A 25744-nucleotide genomic window follows, 5' to 3' on the forward strand; every position below is an offset into this window, starting at 1 on the left:
ACCGCAATGCGTGACGTAATAGATGGCTCAGTCTATTATAGATTTAGAATGTTTTCCGTCATTAGCTCGTATAGCAATGGGTATACACGACACCAAATACATTTTTTTGTGTAATTAACTATCAAATTTGATTCCGTTTCAATAAATTTTGTTGGATTTTGAGAAACAATTATAGATAATATTCGAATTTCACTTAAATAGTTAATTATCAAATAAAACCATACAGTTGCTAAAACACGTTTAATTTGTCTATGCAAATTATTGATTTCAAATACATTTCCTCATCAAATTTTCATTACAAAGAGTAATTACTTATAAACTATTTAGTCATATCATATCGAACATAAATGGCCACATTACTGCACAGCTTCGCAAGCTGAAGCTTAATACTTAGCTCTTTTTGGAGATGCCACTTTGTACTAATATTCTACAACTTAACATTAAACAAAATATTAACCAAGTCAAAGAAAGAAGTGAAAGAATAACAAGTGGAATGATAAAAATTTTGGTGTTCTTTCGTGAGAATCGTCATCCTATGTTCTACTCTATAACCATAAATAATACCATATAATACTCTCAAAGTAAATAACAATTCTAAATAGGCACATGGATTGAACAAAAATATAATTTTCGTAAAGTGGGCAGAACGCCAAAGTCGTCGTTAGACTAGAACTACACTAGTCATAAGTTTTAAGGACATTACAATAAGCAATAGCACATTTCGTTAATTTGAAAGTTTACAATTATATTAGACTAATGTTTGCTATAAAGGTTATTAATAATAATACGAAGGCACTAGAGGGCACAATCAGGTATGAGGTAATCAGTTGACCGAAAAAACCAAAAGTATTCCGACTGTGCCTTTTAGTGAATGTGTATTGGTAGCCCTCTTTGTTTCAATCCTTTTTGTACAGATAATTCATGTAGGTAAAGCTCGCCCGAAAACTTATGAAAAAGAGAACATCGAATCTATTCATTAGTTTCATTTATAAGTTGCAGGGAGAGGTATAGCTAAAACTTTCCTATACGATACTAGTTGACTTAAGACGTAAAAATCGTTAGTTAATCGTAGCGTTAGAGTTTCAGAGATTCTACCGCAGATGTAATAAGAAACTCCAACACGTTACTTGAAACAATAGACATATAACTATATATTATATAGTACATAATGACTATGTAGAAATTTTCTACTTCTATGCATATTTAGTTGAACAGAAGTATCTGTAATAATTGCTCCTACGTTCTAAGTAAACTTGCTAAGTCGATGGTGCAATGTCGTTTACTGAATGTCAGTACTTTACTTAAGATTAGCTGTGGTTATATCACGAAGTGTACCACAGTATTACCCGTGTAGTCTTAGGAAGATAATATTTAGGTAACCGTACCAAATATTTTCTCATGTAGTACGTACTCATAGGACGGTGTTACCCGAGTTATGTATGAGCAAAATGTTATCCTATATTTCTGTTCAACCTTTATAAATTACATTTCAATTAGTAATAGCGTACATTTGTATATCACGGGGACAACTACTTATAATATTTATTAAACTTTGAAAGACTGTAGATAGCCACAGAGGTACATAAAATATACAAAAATATTTCTCATCTATCACTTTTTTGAACACTTCGATTCAAACGTATGGTCGACTCTATTTATTGGTGCATTTTAATTGGCGAAAGTTAATACTTTGTAATGCAAGCCTAGTCCGTCTTTTGTTTTATTTTCACTTTGCCCATAATATGTGTTTTTTTTTCAAAGTATAGTCAGGTGAGGTAAGAGGAACATACTTGAGTCAAATGTTTTGAGCTCTAGGAAAAAACGGATGAAGTCTTATAAGAATTTTGAAGTACACTAAACTTGACTTTGTTTAACAGCTTTACACGTTTTAATAATAAATCATTACGCTATATTTAATACTTACACATTTACCGAAAGCTTGCAAATTGTTTTAACCTTTCTCTTCCCCCAAAATATGTTGTAAGAGGCATCTCGCTATATCATATAAACCAATTTGTTTGCCTGTTTTATCCACTTAGAGACTATAGTGCTAAACTTTTTAGATTATGAGTAAGGCTTCAAGCCCCTGTTCCCCAGGTCCCAGGAGTTCCTCTTACCCTACTTGACCCTATATTTTTATCACCACAATAATAATATATAAACAGATGAATAAAGAAAACAATACATATACACATTTGTTATTTAAGCAGTAAATAACCATGCAATATTCCATGTTTGTTTTCAATACTTTCCCATTTTTCCGTTATCATTATTATTTTGTATGTCAATTAGTAAATCACGGCTCGTAATTATAATTATACGAATAAATTACGGAAAAATATCTATTCTTGGGGTAAATTTATAAACATCGCTACTTCATAAGACTTTCTCTACTAAATAAGTTATTTGAATCATTTAAATACATGTATACGCATATAATGAATATAATTTTCATATTTTTAGGTTAGTTACTAAAATTGTCAACATCTATCTACTTTCTATAACATTATTGTTACAAAATAAGTAAATATTGTATGATTTAATTCTATAACTCTGTGTGACAGGTGTTTCTAAACTACTCTCGTTTTCAGTTTACTTGGTTGGACTTGACAGCTGCCATGTGACTGTGATTTCATGTTTCGAATATTTTTTAAATATTTGCAGGTATGTCGTTTTGAAGATTCTAATTTTTTTAATGTGATTGATCTTAAACCGCATATCAAAAGAAATACGCCAACAAATGCAAGTAAGAACAAATGCCAACAACGTTTTGTGCATTGCCTGCGCTGTTATAAAAAGCGCATATCACGCTGCTACATATACTTGATAGAAAATATATCCACATAACAGCGTCAAATCGTTCTTAAATGGAAACGAGACAACTATAGGAATTAACAAGAACTATAAATGCATATAAATGGATACTACAATGTTTGTGACGTTAAAAAGTGTAGAAAAATATGTTTATCTCTCGGTTCAAGTCGACAATTACCCTTATTATATTATACCTCACGCAGTCGATTCCTCAGTCAGTGATACTATGATACGATAACCATCACCTGTTTCCAAATTAAGTAGATGTAGGCCTAGACCGACCAGAATCTCGTAATTGCATCGAACCTTTAATTCGTTAATTAAGAAGTGACAAAGATAGATGGATATAGGTTACAATGCCCTCACGTTGGGCGCCACAGTTATATCAAAGAGTGAGGTCAGTCACACCTTGCAACAAAAGAGAGGTACCATTTAATCCTTTTTATGAGATTTGATAAAAGAAATTTGTAAAAGGTAACCTCCTTTTTGAATCATTCTTTACATGTAAGGTTTTCTTGGGCGCCTTAGAGCCATATCAAGAATAAAATAATACTACTTGATTTATGTATATCAGAACGCAAAGAACGATCCAAAATAACCTTATACTGTTACGGCCTAATAAAAATCCTTAATTCCTACTATTACATATGATAATTATGTATTAATTCTGTACGAACAACCAATAATCATGTATGAACTAAAGTAATAACTAAAATATTATCATAAAGGGTGTTAACAAAGTGATTTCGATGACAAATTAATAAAATTCTTATACATACGTAAAGAAAAATTTAACCACACAAGGCTTGCATTCTAAGCGTATCTTTCACACAACACTCGCTCAATGCCTTATTAAATAATCTCATTCAATGCCCATCGTATTGCAAAAACTTTTTTAACTTGACTTCGAAAAACAGGACTTATTGATACAATAACGCTTCAATTTTAAGCCTGTAGATTAACGTTATATTGTCCCTACACACTTGCGACTATTATTCAAAAGCATAATTTTCGAGACGGCGACGTACTTAATTCAAAGTTCATGTTCTCACCACGTTTTAAAATGGGTTATTCTTTCAATATCGTCTTTTCAAAATTTTTCTTTCGGCTCAACATTTGCCGAAACCCAGCACGGTTACCATAAATAGTTACAATTCATACACCAAGATGGCGCTATTTTAGTACCTAGAAATATTCATCGATGGCGCTAGTAGTAAGCACGAATAACATTGATAGTCCGATGTAAAAGTTAAAAACGTGTCAATATAATATTATCTTTATGTATTGTGTATTATGTAAATGAAAAAATTATCTTGTTTTACGATTATGTCTGTAAAATTTACGAGTTCCATTCGTTTGGAATATACAGCAGATAATAATAGAAAAGTAAATCGCTATAAACCAAAACTCGTATGAATAACTATCATGAATATTTAATATCTTATTATGCGAAGAAATTATGAATAAATATCTCATTCCGTTCCTTAGTCAACCGTTCCATACAAAGCAATATAGAAAGTTAAGTAGGCGGAAAATCACGTGCGTACACACGTACGAGTATTATGCTTTGAATCCTTCCAAGCAGCCAGTTCATTACAATGTGTTTACAATTAAAAATTCGCAACTTTATACAAAACGTGGTGGGCTGGATGTCTATCGATGGTATGTGTAGGTCACTTATTTTGACTTTATTGACGTTAAATATGTACCTTACTTTTTACAATTTCCAAACTTGAAAAAACAATTATGATGCATGAATGTAAAATGGACAAAGAAAAGGAGACAGGGCAAAGAATGACGTCACTTTTAATGCGCAGATGCAGCAGGTGATGCAGGAGCAGCATGTCGGAGGCGCGCGCGTACTTCTGTCAGCGTTGGGTTCGTACCATCATCTTCTGGAGGCTGTTCTGCCTGTTCCAATCGCTTGGCTCGCTCAGCTATGGCCCGTTCTAATTCTGGAAATATATAAGAGCAAATCTTTATTGCGTGTAGCTATGGCTTCTTGAACAAAATCTCTAAATCTAAATGTATATGTTAGATACCCACTTATAGTATAAAGTGGAGGTCCTAACGTAGTAGTAAAGTCAATAATACAAGTAAAGCAAGCCATACACATCGCTGTATGGATTGTCTCACGGTCTTGGGTCGCATAATACCGGTTTTTTCTAGTAAATAGATTACAAGTACGATAGTTGCAAGGTACCGTCGTTCCTGTTACTGTTCTGTATAAAGTCGGATATAGTTAGGCTTTTTGGAAGAGTATCCGGCCATGTTATACGTTGTCCGGCTTTTGTTAGATTTTTATATTTGACCAAGTTTTGTTTTGTATAATTTTAGATTTCGAAAGCCATTGCTGTAATAGATGATTAGTAATAAAGAATAATGATCTATTCAATTTTATTATAATTTCATTACAATTTAAAATATTTTGATAAAAGATGAACAGCCTGGTTTTATATAAAAATATTATCGTATTAAAACTATGACACAAAATCCTTAAAATTGTAGGTTGCCTATTTACCCAAATGTATGACTAAATTGGCTAGTCTGGCCGGCTATTTGGTTTTAAGACCCGGCAACCTTACAATGTAGTTACAACGAGAGGCGAGAAAAGGAATGATGACTACTATAACATCAGTATCACAGGTGCCTGTTCCGAATCTGATTAACTAAACATTATCATCATGTCTCATAAAATGATTTATGCGAATGGAATTTACGGAATGAATTAACTTTTCGACCTCGATGACTAAAGAGTCACGTTTCTTTTCAAATTAAACAGAAGTTGAAATTGAATCATGAAGTGTTATGAAAGTTCGCACAAAAAAACCGAGAGTAAGAAAACCGGCAATTAATTGAAGTCTTGATAACAAGACAAGAAGATTCCGTAGTAAAGATAACATTACTACGGAATTAAATCACGTTAAGAGTCCAAATTTTATATCGTCATAAGTGTATCAACCTTGCGTTTCGCATCAATTCCTCGTAATCAAAACCTACATGTAGTATGAATGAATAAACTTGATAACGATAAGTGTTTACCTTTTCCAAGTAACTGAACAGCTATTTCAGTTAACATTAACGTATGTTGAAAACGAATGATTAATGAAGCATGTAACCGCAGTCACTCTATCGATTTTACGAAGTATTTCATATTTTTCAATATAGTCATTAACGGCACTTTGCTATTCGGTTATAAAACGTACCTAGCTATTTATCAGAATGAAATCAGTGTAGATAAAATATTTCTACTGTTCACTTGCATACTTTTAGGTTAACGATAAAATATATACAGACTTATGTCTAGTGCACAAATGTCTACTTTCGTCATGTAAATCTAAATTACAAGTTGTAAGTATAGGTAATCACTCTATGTTTTTTAGAAAGCCACTAAGTAATATATTCAGAAGATGGGCAGAAGTCTTCTCGAGCTTTTCTACTGCGATCCCTCCCCACTAGTCGGATGAAACGACAGCATTTTCGCTTTTAATAGAAACTCATGTCTAAAACTGAATAATATAATATTAATAGGGAAGTTTTAGTAATTAAACAAGAAACCATCAAAGTCGTAAAGAAAATCGCAACACTGTGATTGTATACTTTCAATGCGGCGATTAAATTTATGGTGACCACTATCAACTGACATTGCAACGGGTTTTATCAGTAGCCGTATAATTTCTCTCACGCTAGTCGGTACGGGAAGCGGTTTCACTTTCCTTCAGGCTTGGTCATCGACATCTGACTATAAGTAACCAATTATAGAAAATTATTATTAGTCCTATTATACAATACTATTTCCTACTTATACGTTTAAGCATATAATTTTAAAATGAAACAATATACATATTAACGACGAGTAATACATATTAACTGCTATCCCGTAAAACCCGTAAAAATATACATCCTTTCAGGAAAGTAACGTTTCCCTCGATAACTTATTTTCATCTCTCGTCTTTTTTTTAACAACCCCCACCGATATCTTTTAGTGTTGGCATTTTGTCTCTTTTTTATTGATTATACCCAAATCGAATTGGTAACCTGTTCTGATAGTTATTGCAAGCAGCAATAACCATTTCAAATCAAATAACCGATTACATAGCTTTTGCTAACATACTGTTCCTAGTAATATTCTAATTTTTTCAAATGTTTTGTCCTTTTTTGCTAAATCACGTATTGGCCCTGCTGAAAAATATGGTAGATCCAAAAATAAGCCGCATTCGAGAACCACGTTCTGATAAAAGTATGAAAGTAATTTTCTATACATTAAAAACTTACTGTTCTCATGGTTACTCTTCGCAATAAATAATCATCGCCAATTGCTTACACCAAGCGAGGAAACACTATAAACACAGTCTAGACTATAGAGTGATAAAATACTCAAGTAATGCCATTAGAAAATTATCTAGTAAGGAAATCATATGCAACTATTTTGACACTACTTAGTTCAAAGACAAGAGGAATTAAGATTTGTAAAGAGAGTTATTTATAGTAAAACGCCACTCGGTCAAGGATCTATATTATTTCCTATTCAAAACATGTCTTATCTACTTTATTTTTTTATCAATTGGTTATCGTACAAAAGCGTATTAAGGATTTCGCCATCTACCATAAAGCGTAATCAACATTATGTACACTGACTGTTTAGTGACATTATAACGCTAGTATTGAATTTTATAGGTTAGACAAGTTATCTGACCTTTTGGAATAATCTCTCTCTTATCTTATCTTGTGTTTTCTAAATGTAGAAGCCAATTATTCACCCTAAAACACTAACTTTAAAAGTGTTGGGGACGATTGTTTATTAAAAGTTGAATGTCCGATGCACCTGTCTTGAAAGAACCGGACGCCCGAGTTAAGACCTCCTCCAAATACACACGAACAAAAAACCAAACGAGTTTTGCGGAAAAAAAGGACGAATTCCGAACAAACTTAATGGTACAAACCATGATGAGATATATGAAAGAAAATAATGAGAATGTTGTAAAGGCCCATAAGAGAATTAATAAATGATTGTAATGTCTACATATTACTTGAATGCCTCAAATCAATCAATGCTAGGCGTAGGCAGTTAATATTCCATTTTGTCATTTTCAATGACACTAAGGACTGAAACAAACATGTGTATTATGCAGGTAAGCGCTTTGCAAATATGTATTGTATAAGTAACCAATATCTAGCATAAAGTATCAGTTTCTTTCTATCATTAATATTAAACTGTGCAACCGTTGGAGTGGATGGCACGATGGCGATGTAAAACTTAGGAAATATGAGGAGTGAGACTGCTCTCGTCTGCGGGACTGTGGTTGACGGACACCAGTGCCCCAGACAGGATTTGCTGACAGCCGTCGCAAACCAAGTGCAATCGATTTGTACTAAATACGATGAAACATACTCATGGACGCCACACGCAATCGATGAGGAGCAAAGATATTTCTACCAATAGATCGTGAATAACATGCGAAATCACAAGGCTTCAATGAGTAAGGATAGGACCTTTTCGGCGTCCAGTCAAAGAAAATCAATTAAATGTTCGAATATGTAAATGTAATATGTATTTAAAATAAAATTTCAAATGTTATAATGTCGGTTAAAATGGAAATGCCAAAATAAGATTGCCGTAAGACATTCCTCTTTTTTGTTTTCTTCTCGTACAGGAACACCAAGCCATATTAAAAACAACTCGTTAAGTGCGAATAAAACTCAACCGCCTAATGACTATTTCGTACAGTTAACAAATAAATAAGTCATACTACCCCAAAGAACAAATATATTAAATACGGGCTTATATTCGAATAACAAAATATGATATTTCCATTTATAGGTATGTTGTTAAAAAATTGCACCAGTCAGTATTTTCCAATATTGCTTACAATAATTCTCCTCATTTGTCATAAGATTCTGCAGGCCTATATCAAATATTTATGATAGAAGCGCTGTTAGCTCTACCTTATGTTATTTTTGCTGAAGTAAAAACACAATATGATTTTAATAATTATTATAGTGTTCAAATGGACACGACTCGTCCATTAAATATATCAAGTGTTTGCGGTTTTAGTTTATTACTCGGTTTATATATTTCCGTGAAAAATAACTGCCTTTTAAAGTCGGTATTCAGGTGATTATATTTCGTGTCATTAAAGCAATCAAGGTTACTACCTTGTAAAACATCGTAGTTTAAAATTATGTAATTTCATAAAACTTTTATCGTTCTTTAACATTTAAATATAATATATGGGAGAAAGGGTAACTTTTACGTTATAATAAAATACAGCTTTTTGAGAGCGAGAGAAAGAGAATGCGAATAAAAGCAATATGTACTGTGCAAACGACTACTATATAAACGATACCTGTACCATTTACCTACTTATACATTTAACATTATGGTTTTTCTTAAGAGCTGAAAGAAAAATCTTGCGGAAAATTCTGGGACAGACTCAAAGGCAGGATGGGAGTTGGAGGGCAAGGAAGAACCTTGAAATTGAAGATCTGATGTCCGGGTGCGAATATTGTGGGAGAAACTAAAGCTGCGAGATTTTTCTGGCTCGGACACGTGGAGAGAATGAGAGAGGTTCGTGCCGCGAAGAGAGCTAATTTGAAACGACCAAGTGGACGCCGAGCGGTCGGACTTCCTATGTGCCGCTGCACTGGAGCGATGAAGTCCAGAAAAACTCCAAAGACCTCGGTGCTAGTGGCTGGAAGAAGCGAAGGTGTAGCAGAATCTGGTGTCGGAGGCCAAGACCCACTTTGGGTCACTGCGCCACCGAAGTAAATAAGTTAACAGCCGAGCAAGCCTATGCTCATATGTGATATTATGTGAAGCAATGATAGCCTCCACATTCTGCACTACGGATTCTCTTCGATTGTGCACAGTTAGTTATCACTTGTTTTGACGGTGTTGGAAAACATCGGTATGAAACCTGCATATCGGAAAACGTACTCCTAACTGGGGATCGATTCAGAACCTTACGATAACTCAGTTGTCGACCAATTCGATTTGATCTCGTACGATTTCTTTTCATTTAGCCACAACACCCGAATCGAACGTCAAACTGTCGTATTCGAAACCGAACCGAAATGACGTCACACCCGTGCGGTTACTCGAGCTTCTCGACCGGCAAAGGCAAACGTTATTCAGAACACAGTTATCGAATGAAAGTTACCGAACGTCCTATTGTTTACAAAGCAAGAATGTAATATGGAAATCTCTTATTATTTTAAATAAAGTCTGGATTTTGTTCAATTTTATTAATTTATTTTAATGCAAGACTAATGCATTCCTATATTTTAAAAATGTACATAAAAGGACTTTCATTTTTCGTATAATCTATTACACCAATTAACTCCGTAACCGCTGTTGAATAACGATATAGTATCCGAATCCGAATGGAACGTTTAACTCAAATGTTCTGAATAGCTCGGAAAGCGCCCTTCGATTCGAGAACGATATCCAATCGAACGAATCGGTTAAAATATCGAAAGTTCTAAATCGGGGTTCTGGCCAATCCGATAACTGGCATTTGTATTGGGCCAGCGAGCTTGGTGAAGTATGGCTTACACCCATATAGGAGTTAACAATGATGGTAATGACAGAATTTTTACAATGAAAATCCGAAGTGCATTACGATTACATAAAAATTCTTATAAAATAAGTTTCGCGGGAAGTGACCCAACAAATCGGCGGTTGCCTTTGTCAAACGTTGCTAACGATTAGGAAATACAATTTGTGAACATTATTGGTGCCGAGTTTTGTAATAACTATGTCTTCTAAACAGTTGCTTGGTAATCAAATTATTTCGACATTAGTTAGGGTTACCATCAGTTCGGATATGTCAAGCTTTTTGACCTTCCGTGCGAATTTGTCCTTTAGCCGGATTTTTAGGCGTAGGGCACAATTTTAAAAATAAAAGTGTAAATAGAAAAAAGTATCCACCTCGAAATTCTGTAGTAAAACGCTTGTCCATCTCTGTTGGCGCCAGAGAAAAATAAAATTTGTTACTAAAAAGTCCGGACTTTACTCTGAAGACATTTTGAGCGTGAGCTTGAATTATTATTGATATACAGTTATTTCCTAGATTGTGCATATTTATTTTGTGTCTGAGGATCTATTTATAGTCGAGCTATAAAAACAATTGTTATCTCAACACGTTGATTTGAATTGATAGACACAATCGTTTATCACTATAGTCCTTCATTAGTGTGCTTATTGCAAGCAAATTTTTTTTTCTGATCGCATATATGTAATAACTACATATGTCGACTTAAGTATTTTATACATATACAATGTACAATTGAATGTGTGCGTTGAACTAATGATGTTATAGCCGATAAGCGGTCAGATAAACGAACGAAAAACAAGATGATACCACAAAAATAAAGAATTCTATACAATCCAAGCTTGGGGTTCAAGTAACGAGCTTACGTGTAGGTAAGTAATAATAGTAATAACAATAACGCACATACTCATAGTTCTCAGTTACTCGCACTAGGGAAACCCTGTATCGCCAGTACTATGGACACACACATAGACAACCACAAATTACATCCAAACTCATGAGCAGAGATAAAACCCAATCAACTTGGCCGGGTTTTACAGAAACATTATACGCGTCAAATAATACGGAATTCCGTACAATTCCATACTTGATAGAAAATTCGATGTAAAAAATCTTTTTAGACGAAGAAGAGGCACCACAACCACATAATATTTACCCACCTTGTAATTCTGTGGAGTCTTTCTCTCCGTCTCACCTACTACGGGGGAATGGACATTATGACACAATTTTTCTGAAAATCGATTCAAGTGTATACGATAACGTATCTTGTATCAATTCATTTCGATGCGATTTTCAAGTGAATCGATTCAATAGACAGGAAAAATATTATGTAAGGCAGCAATAACATTTTGTAATAATATTATTACATTTAGCATTTGAACAAAACTGGATTTACAAATATTTAATCGAGTAGTTTTTGCTGTCGACTACGGGCGTTAATGGGTTTTAACCCGATTAAACCCCGGGCGCTTGCCCATCTCTGTTCACGAGAGAAATAAATGAAGGCCATAATATAAATTCGGAAATCGATCCCGGGACCTCCGCGTGGCAGTCGAGCATGGTAACCATTCAGCCACGGAGACCGTACCAAGAAAATCTAAGGCTTAAGCATTAAGATCACTATGCGGTAATTGATCAGACAACCTCGGTGACCCACCGGTTAAAAATGTGGGCGTTAAACGGTTCTGGGTCCAATGCCCAGTCTCAGTAAATGAACTTTCTAAATTGTTTCTGGTCTGTTGATGTTCTGGATTGTACCCAGGAATTAATTTCGTTGCTCTCCGATACCCATAACATATGGAATTCCTAATTTTAAGACCAGGTAATTGGTGTGGTTGTCTGGTCATGTCAGTTTGAGTTATCTATTTTTGATTCTCGCCTGTCCTACCCCCTAAAAGTAAGTTACCTGTCTGGGGTCTCTAGAATCGGCAAATTTATTTTCTTATTCTTGTTAGGAAATTCATAAGTTAACAACACTATTAAACCGTAATAATATTAAAGCCGTTATAGCCTAATGGTTTCACCTACCGCCTCTCAAGCAGAAGGCGTGGGTTCAAATCCGGGCTTGCATCTCTAAGTTTTCGAAATTTATGTGCGAAATTTAATTTGAATATTACCATATCCTCAAAGCAATTTAATGATGTGTGTGAAGTTCCCAATATAAGAACGCGCGTGGAGAACTATAGTCTAAGCCCTCCCATTGTGAGAGGAGACCTATGCCCAGCAGTGGAACTATATAAATGTTAACTATTAATTAGAAACTCTAGCTGACAGGACGAATGTAACATTTTTAACGTTTAAATAGGTCCTAATCAAAACAAAGCAAACTCTATACACTCAGCTATATTACTAAGTATGCACTAGTACATATCAGGCAGAGGTTCCTCTTTAGTATCATGTATGTATCAAAATGGTCGCTCTCACTTTTACATTTGTCATAATCACTCACACCTCCCCACACACACGCACTCACAGACACATTGTATGTTTTTAATTTTGCGATATTTTGAGTTAAGTAAAAAATTAATTTAATTTTTAATTATTGTAATTGAATTTAATTAATTAAAAATTTATCTACAGCTCCTTGTAATTAGGCACCTACAAATTACTGTTTTCACGACACATCACTGACTACTAAGATACAAGTTTTTTAGTTTTGGAGCCAGGGAAGCTTTTATTGTTGTGTGTGTTGAACTGTACCTACGCAATGTACCAATGCACCAAGTGCTGTTTTGGTGAATAAGTATTATTATTATCGTTATTTTTGTTATTGTTATTATAATCATGTTTTTTTACAACAATTTAACGTTCACAATTCAAATTAACAATCAATTCAATTTAACAACAAACAATTTAACGTTCATAAGTGTCAAAACATATTGAACATTGCTCATTGTAAAAAAATATATATAAGTAGGTATAGTAAATTTCGTAAGACGGAGAAAATTATATTTTTTTTATTTATATAGACTATTTTCGAAGTGAGAGTTAAGGAGCATTATTTGTCCCCACGTCTATTTGATAGGTATAATATTATGAAATATTTATGTTATGTATCTAAGTATTTATACTGTTTATAACAATTTTATTTTATTGATATTGTTTGACATAATTATTGTTTTTTTTTTGTGCACGTAAACCCGTTATTATAATTATTGTGTTCTGTATTTAGATCTACAGGAAGACATTTCTTTTAGAAATAAGTAGATCCTTTTGTTCGTATTTTCCGTTCGTTTAATGTGATTTGTGATTTTCCTGTACATTAAACTATTAAATAAATAAATAGATTGAAGAACAATGCAAATAAGTAATAAGTGACACTCACCTGGGGTTTCTCTGTGTTCCTTAACTTGATTCATAATCTTCTTCTCTTTGTGTTTCGATAATGCCTTTTGTAGTTCGCTCTTTTGGTTGAGGACATTCTTACCTCTAAAATGGCAAATAAATATTTATTTAATCAATTGTTTTTGTTTTCAATTCATTAACCTTAAACAATGTTAAAGAAACAATACAATTTGTGTAAATAATGATAAGGGTTCGACACCCTCGTCGCAAGCATGCTGCTTAAGCACTGCGTCTGTATTGCACTTCTGTTTTATAATGACGTGTCTTCAGCAGAGATCAGTATCACACGTGCTGATACAAACGCATTTTTTATTGACGCGGTGTTGAAGCGTACAGGCAAGAGTGTGTTCCAACACTAAGATCCCAAGTGGAACCAAGTGAAAGTGAAACGGGAAAGACTTGAAATATGAATGAATATATCGAGTGGAAGTTTGAAATTTCTTAAGGAATCTTTTGTCGAAATGGAAAATGACCCTTACCACAAAATATCGCTTACAATATTTCAAATTACGATACATCGACGAAATTATTACCCTTATATCGACGGTGGAAATTTGAAATGTCCTAAAATACATTTTGTCGTAAGGTCATTTTCCCTTACGACATTTCAAATTTCCATCATCGATATGCTTTTCAAAAGGATTTCATGAATACACAGTAGATCTAAAAGTTCACAATATAAGTTTAAATATGTCAATTTTGAAATAAAATCCAGGGTCACTGATTTTCTTTTCTCACATTCTCGGTAATAAAAAAAAATATTTTCCCTATCAGATTGTTAACATCAGTTGTATGTAGTTTTACACCTAAAACTACATACAACCAATGTCCTGTACTCCTACGATTGAATGCATCACCGTCCTATTTGTTACTAACATAATTTTCGACACTCGCTTATCATCACACATGTTCTCTACGTTAATTAGATAAATAGATTTATAACCACATAATTACATTAGTGCGATTATACGCCTAGTCGCATTTTTATTGATAAAAATTCATTAAATTATCAGGCAATGTTTCACTGTTAATACCTCTAACACAGACTAAGGCGATTTATCGAATTAAAGCTTGTGATAATTTCACAGCGAGTTCAATAGGAAAGTATGCAGGTTTCAGTAGGAATGTATGCAAGTGGTTAAAGTAATTTCGCATACACTACCGACATTTGACCTATTTACAATAAACGTTTTTAGTGTATCTTAACAAGTGTGTTTTGTGTGAGTCGTATTGAACCGCGCTGTACCCTCATAGATTTCCCACGCTAAAGTCGGTTGCCTGCATTGCAACTGCATAAACACGCACTTAACGCTATTTGCTTGTGACGTCAACAGTGGCTGCCTTGTTACATGATATATTGTCTTTTGTTTGTGAGAATATTAAACGGCTTATTCATTCATGGAAATAACAAGGCCCAAGGTTATTTCGATCTCTAAAGAGGAGGAGATATTCTGATTACAGAGTTAAACGCCGAAAATATTATTTCAAAATCTTTAAATAGGAATGCAATCACAAAATCCACCGAAGCAAAACATCCGAGGATTAGTCCCGAGAGAGCTGCGGCTGCGGCAGGAGGTAGCGGGCGGCGGCGTGACGTTGAAATTACGCGACGTTGAAATTGGCGCGCTATTAGCACGAGCTCCTCACAATTTAATTCCAACTAATGGCTGTCGGCTTCACGGCGCATCGATGCCGCTGCCTAGGTCCTCTCTGATGAAATGTAATTCTATTTACATATTGGATTCAGGCCACCAGACAACCCGTATCTCAGACTAAATCAAGTTCGCAATCAGCGAACTCTCTGAAGCGCGTAACACACATACTTCGGCAAATAGCCCTAGCTGCCCGTTTATCAACTTCACAAATCTTATTGCTTCCACTACACAGAATGATTGCTATTTTCGTAATGAAAGTGCATCGAATCTTGAAGGATTACCACGGCGATGATTAGAAATTCATGAACGAGGAATTGCGCGTTGTAGAATTTCTGCACTGGTTCAGACAGCGGTTCTAGTCAATTGGTTTCATGTAGTAATCACAGGGGCTTTGTATCCGTATTCATTATATTTCGATCGTGCCCTATTTTCTACACAAATTAGTAATGGAAGTAACCAAACTACTTGTATTAATTGTAAGTGCAACACCGCCAAATGGCATTCATCTGAGTTTAGTAACGTCTGTACAAGTATGTGTAAGTACATCTCATGGTCTGCAATCACGCTGCTTGGGAATTACATCCTTCCGGCGGCTGCGGCGCTCGCGAACGCGGAAATGACAGGAACTAGATGGCTCCGGTAATCGCATTCACAGGGAATTGGACAGAATCAACAGGTCAATTCGTCTGTACAGTAATTTCATACTTATCCATTACTTTCTCTGCCGTAAGCTTTGATCATAAATATTCGATCAAAGACCGAAAGGCGATTTTTTTAATGACCGTACCGAATATTAAACTATAATACGTATAGGTAGCGAATATTCCAGTTGTGTATGTATGCTTGCAGGATAATGATCTTCAATAGGCATCTGGCGTTCAATCGGAATTCTTGCGGTAAGCTCACAAAGACCATAAATAAATAATTATATCAAGTTTTCTTAACGGGTTGAGCACATGTAAACAAGATGCGTGAAACACTCGCATCTCATGTGTTCGGGCGACAGATGTTCAGTAATTGCAAATCGGGTTCACAGCACTCGCGCCTATAGACTGACAGGATGTCGTTGCACCTGTGCGACGAATATTCCTAGCAAAAACTCTATAACAACATCCGTTACAAAATCCTTAATATCCCATCTTGAAAGTTAAAACGAATATTTTAGGAATTTCACTCATAGGCACCCATTCACAATCATCAAAAAATCCCGAGTGTTCATAATAGCGTTGAAAATGCTTACAAAAAGTGTACCCTTCCCTATCAGTTCCCATACATTACAAAGGAATTCCGGCGCCACTAATTTATTATTGTCGGTTCGTAATTCTTCAAGTATTTTCGGAAAGCACGTATAGAAAAGTAAATGCACGTAGTTATATGTATGGATAATTACCTAAATAGGTTTTGAAATTAGATATTTCCGATTTTGTCCCGATTTTATCCCGATTCTACGAACACCAACCCGCAAACGACGAAACGTTTTATAACTGACTTAAATCTCCTTTTATTGAATAATAAACTCTACGGTGCAGTGTAGAGGAATTTCTTTCGAAGAAATTGTAATTTTATTTTATTTGACGTCGTGGTATTTCGACAATGTTTTTACTTTAGGTATTGATATTTTTAGTTATTCTACTTTTGTTTGTGTGTGTAATATTGTGACATGAATAACATGAAATAAATTATCTAATCTAATCGTATTAGAATTAGATTATAATAGTTTTTATATGAATATCAAATCATAAATGTGTAATTTCTGGAATACCTAATTTGGTATTTTTATATTTTCATATTTATTTATCAAGATTATTCCTTAGAATGTCTTTAATATTATTAAAAGTGGGAACGCTATTCTTGACAAAAACAATAGATACGCCGACATTTGCCGTTTTCACAAAGACTATCAAACGAGGTTTTTCAGGCACAAAGTGCTCTTAAGGAGTCCTGCGCTCCTTCAGATGACAATGGACAAAGGTGACGATAGAATAGGCTGATGCTTGAATTTCTCAAAGAGAATGTTATCTTGCCGTGGGAATTTCAAGATTTTCAAGTATTTTGCCATCCTTTTAGAATACGAGAAAACGGAATACATAACTTTGAATATATTTCACATGCGTTTTGTTAAATATATTACATGAGTAAGTAATAATATAGGGACATATGGGAATATTTGAAAGTGGTCACAGAGCAGGATTTTCGACTTTTCTGCCTATCGTCATAATTACACAAATCAAACATCATTATAGTATACTTTTTCACGTCGTTAGATTGACGCGATACTGCCATAACTACATTACCCTCAAGTCTTATCTCAAAACCCACACGAATATAAGGAAAGTTGTTAGCAATTCTAATATTTATCGCTTGACCGCGAAAACAGTGCAGTGCATCGGAGATGTTTATAGGCTTTGCAGCTATTATGCGAAAAAAAGCTGCTTCCCTGGTGCATACAGTTCGCGGCAGCGACAACAGCCTTCTGAGTAGTCCAGGGTTCTTTTCATTATCACTGGACCCGGTTGTATATTAGTTTTAGAATAAAATGTTATTTGTACTAATTCCATTTTTAAGTGCTTTGTTACTAACCTCTTTGGATGAATATTCCGAAATAAAGATATTTGAATTTGAAAACAACCCTTCCTATATAGTATATAGTTTGCGTAACGCGGAAGGAAAACGCTCTCGTCCGATCATTTTCCCAAAGTGTGTACTTACATCCTCTGATTAAAAAGTAGCTCCCGATGCAAGTCCATCCGCAGTGAACTTTCAAGGCAAGGGTTCGGTAGGCGACGTGGAGTGATGAGCCCATCGTCGCCCCCCGCGCTCTCCCCCTGCACCATCTCCACGTCGGTGCCCAGCGTCGACTGGGTGATCAGCGTGGGGACTATGCCCACGCTGCGATCTGCCGTCAAACCGTTCGTTTGTATTACTGAAACAACGAAAATTACAGAATGAGTAGCTAAAGTTGAAGTCTACGTTGTTTTTTATGACACCAAGTGACGAGACGAACAAGTCGTGCGCCTGGAGGTATGCGACACGCCCGTCCATAGCGGTTACAGCGCCACTCAGAGCTTTAAATCGCAAAGATCTGAGGCGCACTGCCACCGCGCGCGTCGTCCTGTGACATAAGTTGACAGTTATAGTGCCTGTAATTTCACCAGCACCGTTACCCTTACAATACTGCTTGGCGTCAGAAATAGGTAAGGTGGCAGAACTTCCTTGGGCGAACTCTTCCACAAGGAGCTCTACCGCTGTTAAATATACTATGTTAAGTAGAAGCAAAGCTCATTTTATTTATTTTGTTGGAAACTGGCATTCAATTCGCAATGCGGAAGGTCGATTTGAAATGGAAGCTAAATTCTGCGCTCGTAACGAAAAAAGGCACAACTATGCGTACTTTACACAGCAGTTGTGCCTTTTTTCGTTCCGAGGGCAGAATTAGCGTCCTACTCCTATTAGTAAATTGATAAAACTCTAAAATCTCTAAGAGGAAAATATGAAATCCTCCATTTGTTACTAAAAAGCAAAGGCAACGGCCAATTTGTAGATGTTTTTACAGTTTAACCTTGAAGCGTTGTTGCTATTCCTAGCGAACACGTGTGGGAACAAACGTTAAATTTAATGAATAACGGATATTGTATAGAGCTTTAGATTTTGAATCAATAAGGTGTGTGATAGATATACGTGTATATAATATAGTATAGTTTATGTAATATATTGTACGTAAGTTATATTACATAACCCACAAAATTCCTCTTCAATTTTGTTCTTCGGGATAAAATAATAATACAAATTGACGTTTAAGAACACACGATGTTGATTATGTAACTTCTAATTTTATATTTCGTCGTTTCATTCTTCAGATACAAACATTAACTAGGTAATCCTTTTAACCTACAAGGCACTTTATCTTCGAATGACTCGACTTCATTTACAGACGGCAACACACCAAGCTACACATTGACGGATCTTGTTCCGTTGCACGATAGGCGATATTCGAACAAAAGGCATAGCTTGATGTGCTGTTGACGTAATAATGATCGAACTTCACTTCAACAAGTTAGTTTAATTTTATATTGTTAAACTAATTTGACAGATCTAAAAGATCTATTGGTTTAAAAAGAACAACATATTTTGACAATGAAATTTTAAATTAATTTAAGTTATTACAAAATTACGATTCACAAAATTGACAACAATCGTTACGTAGTAGATGAAAACAGACCAAAAGAAGTTATGGAAATCGGAAACAGCAACGGTACCATAATCGCCCAGACCCGAGACAATCCAAAAAAGTTAAGTTCTTTTTACATTGGCCCGGCCGGGGATCGAACCCGAGACCACAGAGATGGCGACACCATGAAAACCGGTGTGCAAGCCATTCGATCACGTAGTCTGAAACGTAAATGTTGGAATAATACTATATTATTAACTAACGAACTGGATATAAAACGCACATGGCACAGGTACACAGACAATAAAAAAATGAATCATTATTTAACGTCAGTAACATGATGTCATCAGGATCTTAAATCATTATCAATTCTATACATGAACAATGAATCCTGTCTTGAAAAATATTGTGTTTTAACAACACGTTATATCATCACAATGTAAAATAATGTTAAACATAATAATTTTCAAGTACTTAAGTACGCACATACTGAAATAATTACAATATTCAAACAATTCATAATAATAACAATTTTGTCTCCACGTTTTTCGTTAACCTGAATAGTACTATCAAATACTCAACGTAAACGACTGCGTATCTACGGCAATTACAATTGATTAACGCGATCCTACACAACATATGTACAATACGCTCAAACCATGACTATGTATAACAAATGGCAAGATGCTTATCAAATTAATAACAGCATCAACTCAATTTAATCAAACTGAATACATACATTTACGAGTACAATCGATTAGAATACCAAACTTATCCACTGACACAAATTTTGTACTACGTTTTAAAACACGAACGTTTAACGAATTGTTTTATCACAGTGGTCAACAATAACTTCCTGGTTGGCCGCTAATAAACATAAATGTGAAGTTACACAGATTTGTCACAGATGGCGCTACGGGAAAAGAGTCGTTAAAAACTCAAAACAAAGATCTGCAAGAAGCACATAGAAAAATTCGTAAGGTCTGCTAGTTCGTTCCGTAGCTCAGTTGGGACAGCGTCAGGCACAGTATGCTGAAGGCGCTGGTTCGAATCCAGCCGGATCGAACAAATTTTTCTTAGTGTTCGATCTTTGTATTAATAATTATAACAAACTTGTGGAGTAATTTCACGAGAAATAATTGAATGTCATGGTAGTGAAAAAGCGTCAAATTTAATAAACTTAATATTAAAACATAATATGAATCCAAATAATTTATTAAATTGACTTGTGGTTTAGGAACTTTGAAATTGGTATTTTCTCAAAACAGTAATCTGTTAAAATTTAAGTACATATATATATAAGTAGTACGAAACAAAGGCGCAAGTGTGGATTCCAACGACGAATGACCTCGTTCTAGTTCTTCGCAAAATGTAGAGTGATTGAAATGCGCTGGTTCCCCAGATCTTATACGTAAAAGCTTATATTCCTATACCTGGGTTCAGTTTTGTAAAGATGATTGCAGCTTGCGAAGATACAAGTGCCCTACTGCATAATGTTAAAATAGAAGCTATTCTTGGTAGGTATCAGTACAATCCCAACTCGACCTGTATTAGTACAATTTCGCCTCTCGTCCTGCCTCGTTATCGCGTCATGTCCTCATTTCTGCCACTCTATACAAACTGAAGCGCTCGAGTTATGAACTTTTAAATTTTCATTTGTTCTCTTGCCCTGCCCGAGCGAAGCTCAACTTTTAAACTACAGTTCAGTTTCGCAGTAATACGTCCATTGCCTACTTATTATTGCGGGCGTAGAATTCCATTTCAATTTTAAACGATAATAATTCCAGGCACCCCATATGAGCTGCTTATATAATATGAAATCATAAATGTTTCAACTTGCATCGTATTTTCAAGTATTTAAGTAACATGTCGAAGTTACACGAAATGAAACAAAAAGCATCGGATGTCGGGAATTATTGAGAAACTTGGGTAGTGTATTGAATTATTAGAAGAATTACTTAATTATTATAGAAGAATTACTTAACCATGTATAGATTATCGGTTCACGCTAACTCGTACTTCTCGTACGTATAATTTTTGGATGTTCATTAAATATACATATTGTGTTCATATGAAATATTTGCTTTAAGCACCTCTTATACACATAATGTTGTAATACAAATCAAACAGTCGTTTTCGAAAAAGAGCATTTGGTTGACCCTAATTCATCCATAGAAGGAGGTCAAAATTTATCGCACAAGCGCGAGCCACGACTTTTGCATAACACAACATACGTGACTTATCGTTTACGTAATGACACTTAAGATTTGAAGATAATACCTACTGAGGTAATTTAAATGCACCTTTGAATTAAGAACGAATACTCCATACTAGATGGATTACTGCATATAATATCTCTCCTTGTCAATACTAGGAGAAAATTTGCAGTGGAATGTCAACACCTAAACGACATCCTGGATACATCTATTTTTTAGACAACAATACAATATAATACAAGACAACATCACATACGTTGCTCTGATCCTAAAGTAAGTAGCTAAAACACTTGTACTATGGAAATCGGAAATAACGACGGTACCACAAACACCCGGACCCGAGACAATATAGAAAAGTTAGTATTCTACACTGACCCGGCCGGGGCTCGCACCGGGATCTCAGAGATGGCGACACCATGAAAACCGGTGAGCAAGCCACTCTATCACGTAAAATTTACATTCAATGGAAGACAACATTATTACATTATATTATAGTAAAAAAACCGATAAGTCACTCAATAAATGGCACTCGGTATAAATTAAATCTACACTCTTCTTTGAAAAAAAAAATGGGCACCTTTCGGGTATTTCAAGTATGACGCGGTATGGCACAAGAAAACGAATTCGCTTATAGACTGTCAGTGTTGCAGCAGTAACAGCATCCTGACGATGATATCTAAGGAATTTGGATGTCCTTTAATGTGAAAACACACGCAAAGGACGTAATCATTGTTAATTATTAAGTAGTAACTTAGACTTAACGTAGGCGTAAGAGTTACTTACACAATTGTGGACTTATTACGTTGTCTGAATATATAATAAATGAATATAATAAATTAACGTAAGGAAATGACTACATAATGCAACAAAATGAAACAAAAAAATATTTACCAAGATAAAACCTTTTGATATGTAAATTAGCCTTTCTTAATTTGATTTTTTACCTTCTTTTGTATTTCCACGTTCCAAAAAAAAAATGTTTATTTGGCATCATAAGTGCAAAAAAATCCTTTATTAAACAAACGTATTTTCGTGGCATGATTTGAATGAAGTTTTTGTGATTTCTTGGGAAACACGTTCATATTCAGATGTAATGACAGTTTTAAGGTCCCGTGAACAGTTGAACGACTGACACCAATCAGTTCCACCTTATAACATTAAGTAAAGCCTTCTTCAAGAAGAATCACTGCATTATTAGCGATTATTGTGCCATAGTACGGGATAAAATTTGTCAGGAAAAACAAATTTTAACACTTGGACAGCAATATCAATAAAATAAAATTACTTAAATAATATATACAATTTTCAATAAACAAAACAACACCCCACCAACCAACCCCAAACAACGCTAACAAATATTTTCATTACAATCGATTTTATTTTAATAAATTTTCGAATTTGGTATGTTTTATTTTAAATTAACGTGCTCAATAATGCGTAGATAAATGTGTCCTATTATTCTTATGTATATAAAACTTCTTTTTTTATAAAATTTGTATGGTTGTAAAGAAAAATTGTAGATGTCCGTTAATTTTGCAAAAGGACTTGTCACTAAAAATACAGTGAATTTTAATAGCAGTAGAGCTCCTTACCTATTTCTGCCGCCAAGTGTGCTGGTGAAATTACAGTCACATGAGACTTGTCAACTTATGTCTCAGGGTGACGGGCGCAGTGGCAGTGCCCCTCAGATCTTTGCGATTTAAAACTCTGAGTGGCAATGCAACTATCATGGACAGGCGTGTAGCTTACCATCAGGCGCACGACTTGTTCATAATATAAAAAAGGTAACACGGAAAATTATGTTATAAGTGCAAATGCTTATTGTCGTACTAAAGCGGAAAAAACCGGACAAACAGTGACTCGCGCTTTCGGGGTCAAAAACGTGTTTGGTATTGCATAACACTGCAAATGTCGAAATCTATTAGCGCTATTACAGCAATAACAGAGCAAACATCATCATTTTACTCAGTTACGAGTGATTTATGGTGCGTAGCCTTAATGGTACCTAACGCCGTTACTGCGCATAAGTATCGTTACGTGCAAATACACGATACACAAATCAAACCAATACACGATAGTTTGGCTGTAAATATTGAAATCGCAAACACAATCCCCTGTTCAAGTATGCTAGAAATTAATCCAAATTGAACACTTTTTAAATATTTAGGTAACGGTTTTTTAATGTCGAGCCTACGTGTTTTATTGCCCACTTTCGCTTTAATTAAATATTTCAAAACTCATTAGCGGAGTTCTACCTACACAACTACCATGAGACATTTTCAAACAAGGATGTCGACCGTCTTGAATACATCACCAAAATATACAGGGAGTTCCAAGTGCTACTAATAAGCACAAACTTGAGAAACAGACATCATTTTCCCTACTATAAATGCAGGATAAAATTCAATGCAATGCAAACTTTGAAATGATAATGACAGTTGTTATGAGCGCGGCAGTCAAAATTTCAAATTCGGTGTTAAATTTCATGGTCTTCCTTTTATTTATGATGCTAAGTTATTTAGAAGAAAACAGTTCTTATGATTGAGGCTTCCGATCAGTATAGAAATATTACAGGTGTCTTTTTCTTATATGGCAGGTTCGATTATCGGTTCAGACAGGCGATTATTTAAAAATATTTGAATGCAATTCGAATTGTTTATGAAATCAAAATGAAGTCTTCTTTCAGTAAAATTTTCTATCCAAGGTATTTAAGGTACTTTCCCTCCATGTGGAATAGCCGTGAGACGCCCGCCCTGTATACATAGAGCGCACTAAAAGTTTTCTGAATTTTTGAAGGTGAACAACGTTTTCCTTATGAGCCATCCCGCGTACAGTCCTGACCTGGCACCTTGTGAGTTTTATATAAACAATATTTAAAAAGTAATTACAACATTTGAAAATGGAACTCTTTGGCTGTAGAATACAGTTTGTTTCATCTGACTGTCACTTGTTTTTACATTGTAGCGTCATTTTACAAATTGGTTGTCTACATCACCATGGATTTAACTCGTGAAAATTTTCATAGTATGATTTTCTACGACTTTAAGTATAATTTAACAGCTCAGCGGAGCTTCGCTCACCTTCAAACTGCTTTTGGCGATGAAGCACCATGCAAGACGACTATTTATAGCTGGTTTGCAGAATTCAAACGCGGTCATGTGAATCTCAGTGACCAATTTCGTGATGGTTGCCCGTCACTACTGTGAACAACAAAAACATAGATGCTGTGCGCCGTATGATCAAAACAGACAGGCATGTGACATACCATGAAATTCGGGCATCTTTAGGCATAGGTATGAGTCAAATACAATCAATAGTACACAAACAATTGGGTGTGACAAAGCTGTGCTCTCGGTGGATCCCACACAATTTAACTGAGGCTCAAAAAACAGATTGCGTCACTTCGTGCAATGCCATGCTTACCAGACTCAACGAAGAGGCATCAAATTTGGTGTGGGACATAGTAACAGGTGACGAAACATGGATTTATAGTTACAATCCCAAAACAAAGCAGCAATCGACCGTATGGGTCTTTCGAGATGAGCCGAAACCAACCAAAGTAGCGCGCGTGCAAAGTGCCACTAAGCGGATGATTTCTTCTTTTGATAAAACTGGACACGTGGCTATTGTTGCTTTTGGAGAATCGTTGTACCGTGAATAGTGATTGGTACACGACCATTTGTTTGCCGGAAGTTATTGACAAACTCCGTAAAAATAACCGTAACGCCGTATCATCTTGCACCACGACAATGCCACTTCTCACACGGCCAGACAGACAAATAAATTTTTAAAGATGAACAACGTTGACCTTATGAGCCATCCCGCATACAGTCCCGACCTGGCATCTTGTGAGTTTTATTTATTTCCAAAAATTAAGAACCAGTTACGCGGTCAACGATTTTCATCACCTGAAGAGACTGTCGAAGAGTATGAAAAATATATTTAAGAGATTGTCACGGAGGAGTGGCATAAATGTTTTCAAAATTGGTTCAT

The 25744-nt window shown here is 35.1% G+C and overlaps 1 protein-coding gene across 2 annotated transcripts in view; it reads right to left on the reverse strand.

Moving 5' to 3' along the window:
- Positions 1–244: 244 nt before the first annotated feature.
- LOC113236458 (actin-associated protein FAM107A) overlaps positions 245–25744 on the reverse strand; it is a 42417-nt gene continuing 16917 nt past the window's right edge. The window contains exons 2-4 of one of the 2 annotated variants that reach the window (XM_026472534.1): positions 18077–18263; positions 13693–13796; positions 245–4769 (exon numbers count right to left, since the gene is read on the reverse strand). In XM_026472534.1, coding sequence (XP_026328319.1) covers positions 4621–4769; positions 13693–13796; positions 18077–18201 — 378 coding nt within the window. In that variant the 5' untranslated portion in view covers positions 18202–18263 and the 3' untranslated portion in view covers positions 245–4620. Of the gene's footprint in view, positions 4770–13692; positions 13797–18076; positions 18291–25744 lie in introns of both variants that reach the window. The other variant, XM_026472533.1, reaches the window with a different exon arrangement.

This window comes from Hyposmocoma kahamanoa, unplaced genomic scaffold, assembly GCF_003589595.1.
Source record: "Hyposmocoma kahamanoa isolate Upper Pololo Valley unplaced genomic scaffold, ASM358959v1 92, whole genome shotgun sequence".
NCBI lineage: Eukaryota > Metazoa > Arthropoda > Insecta > Lepidoptera > Cosmopterigidae > Hyposmocoma > Hyposmocoma kahamanoa.